A 14,744-nucleotide genomic window follows, 5' to 3' on the forward strand; every position below is an offset into this window, starting at 1 on the left:
ATCAACAGGATACCACTGCACGCAACAATGAGGAAAAATGAAATAGAATGCTAGGAATATAGTGTAAACATAACATAAATGCATAAACGATTTGTGTATTTACTTTCATCACATTGAGTGATATTACTTGGAAATATTTATTCTAAAAATACTAAACACGTACATTCATGTTAACGAGTTATTTCATAATCGACGCATACATTGCATTCCCACGTACCTGCAATTCTTAATCAAATTTAAATAGTGTACTTAGAAATATAATTCTTAAAAATAATATACTCAAAGGGTATCAAATTGAATTTTAACTGGTTGGTGCCTTATCTGTGAATGCAGCATTACATTAAAATAAATTCAAAATGAAGCATTGCTCGACAGATTGTAATAGAATAAAAACTATTTTATATTCCGTACACATAAAAACATGATTGGACTGCACAGTACTTAACTAAAATAAATACACACTGTCTGAAAAAAACTTACAGAATAATACGAAAACACAAATTCTCTTCTTTAGAATCGACATACAAAGTAAAATACGCATACAATATCAAATTTTCCATACCACACCATTTTAATTGTACTTCTAAACACTACTCGCGCTTTTCTATATTCTTTATATACATAATACATATATTTATGAAACATTAATTATCACACGTCTATCATAAATTAATATAAACACATTATTGAGAAACAATCGGAACAAAAAAAGATTAATCCCTTCCAAAGATTCTACTAAACTTATAATCATTTTTGTTTTGTATAAGTAGTATATAGAAGAATATTGGCGATTATTTTATTCAAATTACATCCATATCACAGAACAATTTAAACAAACATGAAAAAAACACGATATCTAAACAACTTGTAATTAATTGCACCTCGAGTCGCAACCTAACTAAATATGACTCAATACTTTTTACCAGAGCGTCTACAATTGAGATATAAAAAAATAAACATTCAATATCTTCGCTCGCAGAGGGAATGAACGAACTAACCCCATAAGCTAATTCGTATATAATATATTTTTAATGTGTATTTTCCATTTCATTTGAGTCGCATGAAAAATGTTTGGTCACTAAGACGAAATAACAATATGAGGTATCAGTATTTATAGTTCACTTTGCATTAAACATACGTATTATGAATTAGTAAATATTTCGTTTTGCCATTGTGTTCCTACACTTCTAAGAAATCTGCCAAAAGCGTCGATCGGAGTTTTTCGGCAATGTGCATCTGATTCTGTAATACGCCCTTATCAGTCTTTTCAGCTCTTTCGATTATCCACGACAAGTTTTCAATCTCGGCCTCCAACTGCGCCTGTGAAGACATTTATACATTACTCATATGATTTTATAGATTATAGATAAAAATAATATATCAGGGCATTTATATACCTGTTGATATTCAAAAAGTACTTTACGAGTACCCGAATCCATGTAATAAGCATAGGGATAAGTGTATTGCAAGGTGTAACGGCATCGAGCTAACAAAGCGGCTCCCTCCAAAAGCTGCTGCCAATCTATCCATGTTCCAGAACCGTTTGATAGCTTTTGATCTATTTTATTTCTAAGCTTTTCTAAGGTTTGTTCTTCTAATCTAAGCGATTTTGCATGATTCTCCCAGCGTTCATAGTAGTGCAAATATTTCTTCAAAGCTTCTCGTGCCTGTAAATATTTTTATTTTAGTTTCATATGCCAAAAAATTAATGTTTAAATTATGAGATACCTGTGCGTGATGTGAATCATGAGCGACGTTGGGATTTTCGCGATACTTAGAACATTCGTAGTATTCTGAACCATGAGTTCGCCACTCTCCTAAGCACATCCAACAGAAGTCGTGACGACATCCGTAGCACTGCATGTGATTGCAACCGCCATTCTTTTCGATGCAAATCTGACAAGCAGGACAATCCTGAAAAATAAATAACCATTGTGAATTAAAAAGCTTGAAGTTTCTAGTTTTAGACTTGTTTCTATTTGATGTTCATCTATTTATGTCTAATAATGAAACTAACTTTACTGGTCCTAAACAACGCCAATGACGTAACAATATCTATTTTAAAATACTAAATCATTCATCTTATAGTGAAGAAATCTTATTATAAATTGTATTATTATAAAGGACTACTGATCTAAAGCTCATTTTAAACATTTGTAATTATCAAAATACATACTTTGGTGTGCGCGCTTATATAGTTGGCAGTTTCCGAGTCGTCTGCGCATTTTGTGAGCCACTTCTTAATCAATGAACAATCAGCTGGCGCGTGAGGGGCTGCACCACAGCGGAAACACCAACGTGACCCACAACTTCCACATGTAACTTGTCCAAATCGCGATCCTTTACCTTGTATTATGACCTGAACAAAAAGATTTAAAAAACCATATTTAACTTTTTAACCGCAATACTGTTTTCCAACAAACCTGGCAATTTGGGCCCGGACAATATCTCAACTCCGGATGACTCTTCACATAGTCTTGGAAACAAAACTGTTGATATCTATCCCTCAGGGAGGGCTTACGCACTAATGCTAAAACAAAGTCCTCAGGCGCCCGCACTTCACAGTTGGAAGCCATACATCCAATACCAGTCGATACACCTGCAAATATTGCCAATTATGAAATGTTCATTGACTTTTCGATTGAGGAAAATGAAAGACGAACCTTGCGTTATCTGAACTTCGAAATGCATTGCCCAGCAATCGTTGCAAAACGAATGTCCACAAGAGAGTGCACTGCATCTGCCCAAAACGGAATCGGAAGCACAAACATGGCATAGATCGGAGCCCATGATTTGACTGCTGCATCCAGCGGCGGCGTTTTCAGGAGGAGGTTTCACTTTACACATGATCAATACTTCGCAAGAGTTTTCTTTGTATTTCATGATGAGTTCTTGGGCGTTCCAGTTATATGCATGCAGCATCACCTGTCAAAATAAACACATTTATATATTAGAACCCAAGCCGCAATTAAATGATCTAAATTCATAATTATAAACTTTATAAAAAGGACAAGTAATTGTGGTCACTAGATTTATCTAGAACTTTTTTATAAATGCAATTTAGGTTATGAAGAATTCTACTATTTTTTAAATCTTTCCTCGCTGATGATGACCGTCCTGATTGATTGTTAACATTTGGAGGCATTTGAAGATTCCGATTGGATTCTAAACCGATTTTCGTTGTGGAAAAATTAGAATTTTAATTACAAGAAGAATTAGTTAAAATATCGACACATGAAGAGTAAAAATTCAAATTCAAAAAGAGGCAACTGGAGTTCTGGGTTTTAGCAGGAAAATATTTGGTTGAATTTCCTTCGTACTATTTTGTTGAACGTGAATTTAACATGAAAATATATTTTACCTAAAAAAAGAACCGTTTGCCAGTGACTATGGAAATATAAGGCTGCTGTTGACACAAATTTATTTATTATAAATCTGTTTATAATGACTTAACAAGTTTTCCCAACGCTTCATGTTCGCTTTTATACATACTACTTATCCACTCACACACATACATACATATACGCATACTTTCAATTGGACAGAAATGTAATGCAAAAAATATTAATGAACACCAAAAAGAGATTTACACCATCACACATGAATTGTTCTGGTTCCTTGTAACTATTGCCGAATACAAGCTCGTTGAGATGCTAATTGCTCATCTATGTTAAACGTTCTCGAGCAAAGATGTCCTGGCTACGACGGTTAAGAATATAGGATGCAATCGCGACTTTTTAGAGCATTCTACAGACCACAGCTAAAAGTCATTGCATTGACAGATTTCGAGAGCACCCCTCAGAAAAAATACCGTCGAGAATATCCTATTGCTCCTAGTAAAAAGGCGCTAGGATTCAAAAACGGATATAATCCATACTTTTGTATATATCTAAGAAATTTCTCTTGAAGTCTTTTAACAACAAAGGGTACTTTGCTTCACTGGAATTTCAGACGTTAGAGCTATATTTGAGGATGCTATGAACTAACGTATTGTACAGAATGGAAACTGCCAATAAACTATTAGTGTCATGCTCTCTGCATAATGAAACCGAGCATCTTCAATTCAATTCAACATGTTAAATCTCCAACCTGTGTTCAAACATCACTTCTAAGTCTTCAACGAAAGCATTTCTAGTTAATAAACTTACGCCTAAACTGTAAGGGAATTCTGCCGGGGCACAGTTAGTAAATTTAGTGTGGAGCTAATAACCATTTTTGTAATAAATTGTCGATTTTTATTCAGTTTTAGTTCGAACATGATTGCAAGCCGTATTTTATTGAATTAAAGTAAAGATACTATTCGTTTTAATTGTCTTTAAATTTAAGGTTATTTTTGTTTTTGTGTATTTTACACCCATAAACAAGTTATTGTCAGCTTAAGAATTGAGAATTCCTTTTTTATACAAATTATTTTTTTAACAATGCATCTGTAGTAGGTAGAATTAACAACAAGGCAATCAGAGAAGCTCAAGATTACGATTTTATAAATTTCGTTCTGGCAATATGAATCTCGAAAATGAGCATTGAGGAAGACCACAGACTGTTGTAAACGAGGCGATTGTAGGCGATAATGGAATCTAATTCACATATAACGATTCAAGCACTCTTGTGTTATCTAGGAGATAGTGTTATGATAGCAAAGGTGAAAAAGCTAGACAAATAGATACCGCACAAATTAATCGATGGTCAGAAACTGAGACACTTGGTGTATTTTTGTTAACCCTTTTGCCGCCAACCTGTTTTTTCTCGAACACACGCTGTCCGCTAAGCGTTTAAGTGATATTTAAAATTTCAAGCGTTGTATGTGTCCTGATTACAGCTAAAATATAGAATTTTAACATTTAAAAATTGTAAACTTACGATAACGAGAGTTTAAGTAATCTTAATAAATTTATAAACAAATGATCTTATTCTTATTTTCTGTAATATAGCATGAATAAAAAACAGTGTATCATGCGCGTGGTTTTGGTGACAGAGGCACACCACTCAGGCGTCAACAGCACACATACAAAATACGCATAGGGTTGCCGCTTGCACCATTTGCCAATATAATTAAAAAAGCGTATAATAAACAGATGTCATAAAAACAAGGTTAAGTTTCACGATTTATTGTTTGTTCACATCCACTGTAAGAATTACAGAAATCGTGCGTACGGTTGTCGAATTATTTAAAGTGTAAAAATGTATTCTACCCCCCGTAGTCCTCCAAAAACGGACTAGAAGAAATCACATAAATATTTTTTGAGAAAACTGATGATTTTGATAAAGAAGTGATTCGTCATAAAACAAATGATTTTTTTTTAAAAATGAATTACTGACAATTGACAAAATTCTTAGTGTTGTAAATGAAGACAATAATTTGACAAATTTTAAAAGGTCGACTTTCTAGAAACTTTTAAAATTGTTAAACATGGAATATATAAAACATGGGCGAAACAGTATATTAATAGAAAAAAAGAAAACTTTGTATGTAGAATAAATTATTTAAGAAAAATGTTATGGTATAGATATGAAGAAAAATTTATTATCTAGACGAAATGTGGATAAATGCTAGACACATGGTAAAAAATGTATGGGTAGATAATACTGTGAGATCTGCCAAACAAGCATTTTTGTCTGGCCTTTCGACTAGATTAAAAAATCCTTCAGGTAAGGATATTTAATCTATATGCAAAAAAAGTTATATTCTATTATATCTATTTTTTAGGCAAAAGAGACTTACCATTTCCTACACTGGAAATAAAGACGGGTTTGTCCCAGATTCGCTATGGGCTTTTGAATAATAAAAAAAAGTGAAAAAATTTCCATTACCGCTAGTACAAAGCTTGCTGTAAAAAATTGGCTATCTTCAAAAAATATTAATTTTGATGAAAATATGTTAAAAGTAGAATTATCAAACAAAAATATGACAAATATATAATTGATGAAATGGCAAAATAGAGCAGTTTTAAGACTTCCTCCATATCACTGCGAACTTAATCATATAGAATTAATCTGAGCGCAAATTAAAAATTATGTAGCAACTAGAAATAATAACTTGAAATTTTCAGAAATGTATAAATTATTTTGAGGCTCTGGGAACGATAACGCCAGAAATATGGAAAAATGCGTTGAGCGTGTTAAAGATAAGGTTGAAATTAATATGTGGTAGAACTAAATATTAAATCAAAAGATTTTGGAACAATCTTTGCACAAATATAAAGACAGTATACAAATTTGAGGGCAATCTCAACCAAAGTTAACACCATCTGTATCACATATAACAACACTGTCAAATATTCATTGGTTTATACTTTCAAAATGTTGTTTTTTAAAAATTAATTGTCAGAACAGTTTTTTTTCTATTTTCGATAATCATGACGTCAACAACAATTGTTGTTAGTGTTTATTTGATGTTATCACAAACGTTATATCGTTGTTAGCAGTCAAAGGGTTAAATCAATTAAAGCTAACCATAATACTGTACAATACAAATCATAAAAAAATATGACGAAAATTGCCAAATAAATATCTATTAGTAATTAATATCAGCGACACATCCTTATGAGGGACCGCCGAACTTCGCCGAAATTGAAGTTCGAAAAATGATACTTTTTATAGGGTAAAATTCTTCGTTCATGGGTTGCAAAAAAAATATATAAGATGAATATATTTTTCAGCGGGGGTATTGAACCAAAAGTTTGAGAAACTATGAGCTAATTGTTATTTAGATTTGAAATTATAATTATCTTCCAAAACATTTTGACTAGTTACTTTTTAAAAGTTACACACATCGCACGAAGGTCGTAAGATGCGAAAATTTGACCATATCTACCACGGCAAAGCGAAGATGGAATGAATATAGAATATAGGGAGCTGAAGCGCTTTACCTTGGCGAGAGATGGAGTGACAGCCGCGCTGTTGCTGAGCAGCTCGATAGACTCGTTGAGCATCTTGTCGACCTGCTCGGCTGTGAGGCAGGCGTACGGAAAGTCGAAGTGCTTCGCCCTGGCAGCCGCGGCCTCCGCCTCGACGGCCTCCAGGTCCTCGGCGGCGCCGCCTCCGTCCGAGTAGTCGTCCTCCTCCGAGCACTCCATCTCCGAGTCCGACATTCTGCCCGAATAGCCTGGCCTGTTACCTGCCGCCTGCTGCTTGCTGCCCACCTCCCCGAACTTCACCGAGACCGCAGCGAGCCTTCGAGCGGCTATCGAGTGACGCGCCTTGCGGCCAGCTGATCGAACGGATATTGTCTATGGCCGCAAAATGCGACGCTGTAAAAAATCGTTTCAAATTTAATAATTCAATAAATAAATTGTCGGCATATTTTATTCACGCCGATAATATTATTTATAATGCTAAATTATTTTCTAAATTATTTAGAAAATTGAAAACTGGTTTATTAAAAATATCAATTAAAAAATAAATTAGGCTTCCTTATGAACCAATTCAAATTGGTGATGTTACATATTTCAAAAGACCCCATAATCCCCCTGTCATAGACTGTTACAATTCCGGTGATTCCTTCACTCCTAAACCTGTGTTTTTGACTGAATTTCTTTTAGGTATGTACCACAATACCCGTTTATTGTTATAATTGAAAATTTAGTGTGGATTTTTATTAATAATAGGTGTTAAAATGCGTGTATTGAATTTTTTTTATTTTGAAATGCGGAGGGAGCTAAAAAAGGTCATCTCGGAAATTTTATGAAACTGGGATAAACTGGGACGTATGGTAAGCCTACATATGCCTGTATGTTTGAGTCGATGTATTGTGGAACATGTGATTCCAGAATTTACTTTTGTTCTATTTTATCCGTTTCTATAGAAGCGTGCATGATGCATGGCGTCGCGACTCGAGGATTATCAGGAATAAAAGAGCGGGAGTGGGAGAGCCTTTCACACTTACAAAATTTATGAAGATATTACGGTATAGTATGTACGGTGAAGAAATCCCCACTGAAGATATCGTTGCTGATATAAAGAGCCAGAGAATAGTCAGAGTGACGGCCGATATTGCTTGATATACGATTTTTGCGTATGTTTATTATTTTCTTTGATTACCCATATGTTGATGTCAATGTTTAGTATACGTGTTTATTAAGTCACAAATTGCAAATATTTTAAACTGTTGATATTTAGTAATATATTCGCGTTGAGTTGTTTGTGTCGAAGCTCTGCGTCGTAAAATCTTCACGTTGTTTTGAAGTTCGAGTTAACTTATAGTGACTGGACCATATCCGAGGATTTAATTGAAAAGACTGTTTGGCTGCTTTTTTCGATGTACTTCGATGATATCGGTCTAAAGATCTAGTCCCGTACTAAGCCGTCTGTGTCAATGTGGCACAAGTTTCACTGTTAGTGAGCTCAGGGTCGACTATATTTTTAAGTCGAAAGTGAAGTAAGAAGATAAATGACTACTGTGGCAGCGTTCCAGCTTATATGTTATTAGAGAAATGGGAAGAGATTCAAATTCTACCGTTTGACTTTTTAATACTAAAACTGTCGTTCTTATTTTATATTTTTTATACTATTCGCAACTGTACTACACCCGAATATTTTAATAAACTGTTTTTGTAAGTTTTGCTAGCTGCTGACAACGACTAACGCTGGATGCTATTTATTTGTCTGTTTCTGAGAAACGGTCAAATATTTAAAAACAACGCATTCCTTTGTGATTTTGCATTTGAATACGTGCCAATTCAACAAGAATATGTATGTATTTGTTTAAAAAGTGTAAGTTGCACCGCGAGTGAAGTTTTAGAGTCATATCACTAGTCTTTTATAAAGTAAGCTCAAATGCTGTTTTTTTATGCACGTGCGTAAAAATATATTTATAAATTATATGATTATTTTTATGGCTGATTTGATGTCACATTTTAACAATTTAATTGCATTGATTTACGGTGATTATAGTGCGATGATTTAGACTGGTCGCTATAAATTAAAAAAACTCATTAAAACCTCATGATATTTAAATAAATTATTTGTTACACTCATGGAATTATAATTAAATAAATTATTTGCAGATAATTTTTCAGAAAAGTATTTAGGCCGCAGAGTGAGGGTGCATTTAACATTTGGTTGGTCGCGCAGAGGACTATTGTCTTCTACCTGATTAAAAACATTTATATAATTCTGTTGCAACATTAATTTATTTTAACTCGATTTTATTTTAATTATTTATTCGCGAGCTTAGGAAATTCTAGAAAAAAATTATCTGTGATGATTGTTCAGGAGTATAATTATTTAATAATCACTTATTCCGACCTCTTAGACACGATAGAAATAAAAAATAAAACTAAGTCTATCGTGTTGATGTTTGCTATTCTCCAGCCCCGTCGCGTCGCTTCTCCAAAAACAAGTGATTGTCGTCGCGTCGTGGTTTTGCTAGTACACCGCGTAGTTCCAGCTTCCAGGGTAACGAAATAATTTGGTTTCTACTCTTTATTTGTTTTGGTTTTCTTCGTTGATTGCTTTTATTTAAAGTAATAAAAATATAAGATTTTTTTATTTTATATAATTTTATTAAAACAAATGATATTACAAATGTGAAGTGTACAAATCGAACAAAATATACACAAGACAATTTGGTCAAAATTAGCAGATCAATGTCGTCACTACTAACAATATTTATAATATTTTTTTTATGTACATTTCATAATGATAAAAATTAAATATAGTAACGATCATATCGATGTGAACAAGCGTACCAATTAACGAATAAAATTAATTCAACGTTAACAATATTACCATAATGATAATAAACAACATAATTATGTCAATAGTAATAATATACAATCATCAACTATTTTTTTTAACATACAAATCTAGGTCATATTATTTAATTTACACGTACAGCAATCGTATTATTAATTCACTGTACTTTCAAACTATCGCTAATATAATATATAAGTAATCAATAATTCCGCATTAGCCTTATTTGGTTTTTGGCCATTTTCTAGTTCTACTAACAATGTGTCGCTTCGGAAAGATAACGTTACTATAACGTGACTAATTTTTAACGGGAAACAAACATCGCATTTCCATTATATATTTTTTTCATAAATGTAAATATTAAACATGTATCTAATTTTATATTATTTGTCAATTGGAATCGTTTTTCTAAAATTATTTACGTCGCAACTTGCATGTACAGTCATGCAAGCATGCACCGAGTCGCGGCAGTTTAGTTACTGTTACATTTACACATATTTTTTTATAGTTTAACCTGTGTTCAATGACTGCTTGGCATTTATGTGTGAATGTTTGATAAAATGTGCAGTTTTGCGCAAAGGTGCCTCAAACGAAATTACTGAGGCAGGTTCGCGACAAGCAGGGCATGACTGCGATTCGTTACTTTTATCCGAACCGTTAGTGATTTGTCAGTAAAAATGAGCGTAGCGACTTATTTTCGTTTATATCGAAGAAATAAATCTACAATGATTTGCAGTTGGAAGCCCTTTGTTGGGTCTATTTATTAAACATTGAGCACTCGCGTTGTCCCAACGAAGAGTCAATATTATCTATTACCCTCGAGTTCTTCTGGATTAACTTATTTTCCTCTATAGATCTCGATGATTCTGTCTTGATCCACATATTCGAAAATGTGAGGAGCATCCATCAGAATACCCACAGTTCCTGCAGTTGTTACGATGAAGAAAATATACAGCTGCAATCTGTCGATAACCATGGCCACGTACTTCCAGTCTTCTCTCGTCTGAAATTGCCAGATACAACATTATTTGATTTTAAGCTTTAAATTAATTTATAGTGTACCTGGATGTATAGATCTTCATTTCTTAGATGTTCGGCGATGAATTCGACAGCTTCGGTGGCTTTGGAAGCTTCAGGAGAGAGCATTAGAGAATCTGAGCTCTCAGATTCTCGGCGACAACCTTCGCCTCCTAAACCACCGGCCATGTCGGCAGAGTTGACCTTGCGATTGACTTTACAGTTAGGGTGATGTAAATCAGATAGTTCCATAACTTCCATTTTACTAAAATAAGTCATATATGTTACTTATGAGCCAATGATATCGAGGAAGATTATTAATACCTTATATGCTTTGGAATTTCAGTTGGTGATCCATAAGAAGGATGAGGAGGCATACCCATGCCAGGCATTTCCATCATCCACCTCAACCTTGTCTTGCGAGGACGTTTCATGAACAATATCGCTGGTAAATAATGTAAAAATACGCTGCGAATCCACAAAGGCATCCTATAAAGAAATTTTGAGTTAGAGCAATTCTTTCTTGAAAGACTCAGATTAACCTATACCTGTGAGTTCTTGGCCCTCGGAAGTTCCAGTTGATGATGATGACAGTGACTAGAATACTCACAGTGTTCATGATGAAAGTGAAGAGTAGATATTTGGCAATAAGCGGAAGTACGAGAGAAGTGGGCGGTAGAATTTTTGACACCAGTAAAAGGAACACAACCAGTGACAGCAAAATACTAATACCCAAGGTAACCTGAAATAATATTTTATTGAATATTTATGATTTTATTTATAGTATTTTTAATTTTATACCTTTTCACCAGCTTCAGCGGGCAGATAAAACACCAACACGCAAAGGAACGAGATAAGAACAGTAGGAAGGATTAAATTGACAGTGTAAAAGAGGGTCTTCCTTCTGATTATGATATAGAAAGTGATGTCAGTTTCGGTTGGATGGTTTCCTTCGTAGATGTTCAAATAGGCAGGTACTTCTATTATGTCCCAAGTACCGGACTTCCAATAATCGGACAAGTCCACGAAATTCTTATTGTTGTATAAAGCCAGAGAAACTTGATCGCCATTGAAGGTCCAGGAACCGAACTTCATGATGCAAGTTTGTTGATCGAATGGGAAATAAGTTACGTCTATTGTGCACGAGCTCTGAAAAATTGTAAGCATTAGAAGATGTGGTGGAGTGAGGAAAATGCGCAGCAGATAAAAGTGCGCAGTACAAATGTAAGATAATATGTCATGTTGGAGTGTCTTTATATAAAGGTAAAATAGTTAGCCTATGACATTTATTATTATATATAAAAGTCTTATCGTGACTCACTTGATAAATAGCTGGTGGTACCCATAGAACTTCTCCAGTCGGATATATAAGTACGTTGGACTTGTATCGCACTTCATAATTACCGTCGGCGCTGAAAATAGATTCAATCGATAATAAGTGTGCCTTTCAGTATAATTAATACGAAAATGAAATTTTACTTATTGAACAGCACAATATCGGGCTTCCAGACTTTATCAGGAGGCAGTCTCAAGACTCCAATTCCTCCATAATCAGCTTCGTCCCACTGCAATTGATAATCACTCCAAACTAGACGCAACCACACGTTCGACTTCATGATCTGATTTTTTTCGTTCTGAAAGAGGGTTTTAAAGTCATTTTCTATATCGCGGATTTTGTATTTAATTATAGTTACACTCACCACGTTGATCAGCTGAACGAAAGCTAGACCGAAGCGAACGTCAACCTTTTGCGTCATGTTTTGCACAGGACGAATGAGTTTGTTGTATCCTCTGAAGAGATCACGAACCAGTCTTTCTTCATCTTCAGATCCTCTACCGCCTGTTAATTTTAGTTGAATTAATTTCTAAGGAATTTTCTGATCCATTGAATCGATAAATACCGAAAGTTTACACAGAATTTATATTTATTTATTTACTTCTGACAATTATTTGTAATAGCACGATACAGTCGATGACTGATACGTGTAAGACTAGGATTCGAATCACATATGGACCCAAATGTGTCTGGGAGATTAAAATAATTATAATTTGATCAATCATTATATAATATATTAGATTTTCTTGGAATTTCCTAATATTGCGGAGGAATAATTAAAATAAAATCGAGTGACATCAATTAATTGTAAGCTGTAATAATAAAATATATGCCACTAGTTTATAGACTGTTTTCAGTCTGATGTCTCACTACTTAATAAGTGGTTGTTGATTGTGTTTTCCTTGTTGTAACGTAATGAACTAATGCCTGGCATGTTACAAACAAAGATTTTCAATAAATAAATAAATATCGTTGAAGTGTCAAGCGGTTTTTCACGGATGTAACAATATAAAAAATCTTGTTAATATCCATTATGGACAGATCAAATGTTTTTGGGAACAAATCTTTTGCAATTTTGCTCAAATCATGTGTTCGAGTTATACTTGACTATATTATTTATTTTGATTGTGTTAAAATTTAGAATATACTTCTTGAATTGCTCGATAGTATACGATCGTTTAACAGCATATGATTGAATTTATGATAATAAAATTTGTTTACATAAACTATTTTTTAAGCTTCATAGCGAAAAAGTTATGTTCAAAGGATATTGTATATGATGTAGTACTAATACTAACCTTAGTAACACAAATGCGTACATACGTAATACATATAGAACTCTTTAAAATAAAAGCTTAGGTTTATTCTGGAAAGAATTTAAAGAAAATTTATTCGAAATATAATTATAAAACATCTGTATAACATAGAGATTGATATCTATCGAGAATATGTTTTTCCCTATTTTTTCTTAATATGTTAATTTTTTTAAATAAAATCGATTTATAAGATAAGACTCTTAGAAATGCGATGTTTCATATGCACCAAACCATCAAATTGAAAGCGTAAAAAATTCGAGGGCGTACATTGATCGCCAAAGAGGCGTTACAAAACGCCGCATTTGCAACGTAAACTCTTTTTTAACACGCAGTTTATACAATCAAAACACATTATATTATATTTTAAAGTAGTGTCAATGTATTAGTTATATACGGAATACTGCAGTATTGACTCGGACATAATGTGTACAAAATGGGAGTGGTCCGCGTTCGCAACAACAAGACCACGCGCGTACGCTTTATTACAAAATAAAATATATTTAACATACTTAATAAATAATTAAGCATGCAATAGGTTAGATACGCAATTATAGATTGTATTAAAATTATGTATATAAAATAAAAATATTTATTTATATTACATATTAATTTTATAGTGTGGTGCGTATGCGAAATTAACATTTTTAGTTGATTTATTTATTTTTGATAGCAAAATAGTATTTTATTAAATTAATTACTTTTATTAATATTGCCACGTTTTTTGAGAATTATACTATATGTTTTATTTTGATTATTATGTTTGTTTTAATGTATAGAATTTATGGTTAATTAGTTGTGTGTGCGATACCGTGCAGTAGCAGAAGATGGAGCACCAGGGCCGGAATGAAGCGCAGTCCGCGCAGCATGGCGTCCAGGGCGGCACTGGGCGCGTTTTGCCTCCCGTTTCCCGCCCACGGGAACTCCTCACGATTCCTCCCTTAACCGCCCACCACCCTTTTTGGCTGCAGCCCCGACTCCCTCCTCGCCCAGTCCAAACTACCCATCTATCGATCCGCTCTGCTCTCACGAATTTCAGATAATGCAGTCAATTTTCAGCAAAATGTGCGTATCTAAGCTGAAGCTGCTAATACTGTTATATATGGATGCTTAATTATATCGAAGGGTGGGAACAGATTTAGGTGTATACGTACATACGTATACGATGTAGATAATTATACTAGGCTTTATATAATGTGTATACAATATACACACATAAGTATATTAGAATCAATTTATGTACAGAACTTTTTGCCATAAAGATACAATAAGCTGATTCATTTTGATCAAAAAATTTTGTCTCATTTTTTGGTAAAATATAAATATATTTAAATATATATTATGATGCATGGTACTTTTGAGCTTATTTTTATATGAAATTTATT

At 33.6% G+C, this 14,744-nt stretch overlaps 2 protein-coding genes across 2 annotated transcripts; both read right to left on the bottom strand.

The window, feature by feature from the left end:
• Positions 1-90: 90 nt before the first annotated feature.
• Positions 91-7,192, bottom strand: LOC148237894 (putative E3 ubiquitin-protein ligase ariadne-2). The gene is made up of 7 exons (XM_088181400.1): positions 6,870-7,192; positions 2,664-2,925; positions 2,424-2,599; positions 2,177-2,359; positions 1,729-1,914; positions 1,398-1,667; positions 91-1,320 (listed from the first exon to the last, which is right to left on the bottom strand). The coding sequence occupies exons 1-7, from the start codon at positions 7,089-7,091 to the stop codon at positions 1,180-1,182; spliced, it is 1,440 nt and encodes a 479-aa protein (XP_088037526.1). The 5' UTR covers positions 7,092-7,192; the 3' UTR covers positions 91-1,179.
• A 2,289-nt stretch (positions 7,193-9,481) lies between these two features.
• Positions 9,482-14,370, bottom strand: nAChRbeta1 (nicotinic acetylcholine receptor beta1). The gene is made up of 9 exons (XM_088181398.1): positions 14,171-14,370; positions 12,411-12,550; positions 12,190-12,344; positions 12,032-12,122; positions 11,512-11,859; positions 11,259-11,452; positions 11,035-11,199; positions 10,756-10,975; positions 9,482-10,696 (listed from the first exon to the last, which is right to left on the bottom strand). Exons 1-9 carry the CDS (start codon positions 14,226-14,228, stop codon positions 10,532-10,534), a joined length of 1,536 nt encoding a protein of 511 aa, XP_088037524.1. The 5' UTR covers positions 14,229-14,370; the 3' UTR covers positions 9,482-10,531.
• Positions 14,371-14,744: the final 374 nt, after the last annotated feature.

Source organism: Plectrocnemia conspersa, unplaced genomic scaffold (genome assembly GCF_051122295.1).
Source record: "Plectrocnemia conspersa isolate PC_06_02 unplaced genomic scaffold, ASM5112229v1 ptg000002l, whole genome shotgun sequence".
NCBI lineage: Eukaryota > Metazoa > Arthropoda > Insecta > Trichoptera > Polycentropodidae > Plectrocnemia > Plectrocnemia conspersa.

Excerpts from the sequence above, each read along its gene's own strand:
- LOC148237894 (XM_088181400.1), bottom strand. The coding sequence starts at position 7,091 with ATGTCGGACTCGGAGATGGAGTGCTCGGAGGAGGACGACTACTCGGAC. Across the intron at positions 1,668-1,728 it reads ATGATTCACATCACGCACAG|GCACGAGAAGCTTTGAAGAA; the intron begins GTATCTCATAAT and ends AAATATTTACAG. Across the intron at positions 1,321-1,397 it reads TACTTTTTGAATATCAACAG|GCGCAGTTGGAGGCCGAGAT; the intron begins GTATATAAATGC and ends ATGTCTTCACAG.
- nAChRbeta1 (XM_088181398.1), bottom strand. The coding sequence starts at position 14,228 with ATGCTGCGCGGACTGCGCTTCATTCCGGCCCTGGTGCTCCATCTTCTG. Across the intron at positions 12,123-12,189 it reads GATATTGTGCTGTTCAATAA|CGCCGACGGTAATTATGAAG; the intron begins GTAAAATTTCAT and ends ATCTATTTTCAG. Across the intron at positions 11,453-11,511 it reads CCGCTGAAGCTGGTGAAAAG|GTTACCTTGGGTATTAGTAT; the intron begins GTATAAAATTAA and ends ATATTATTTCAG.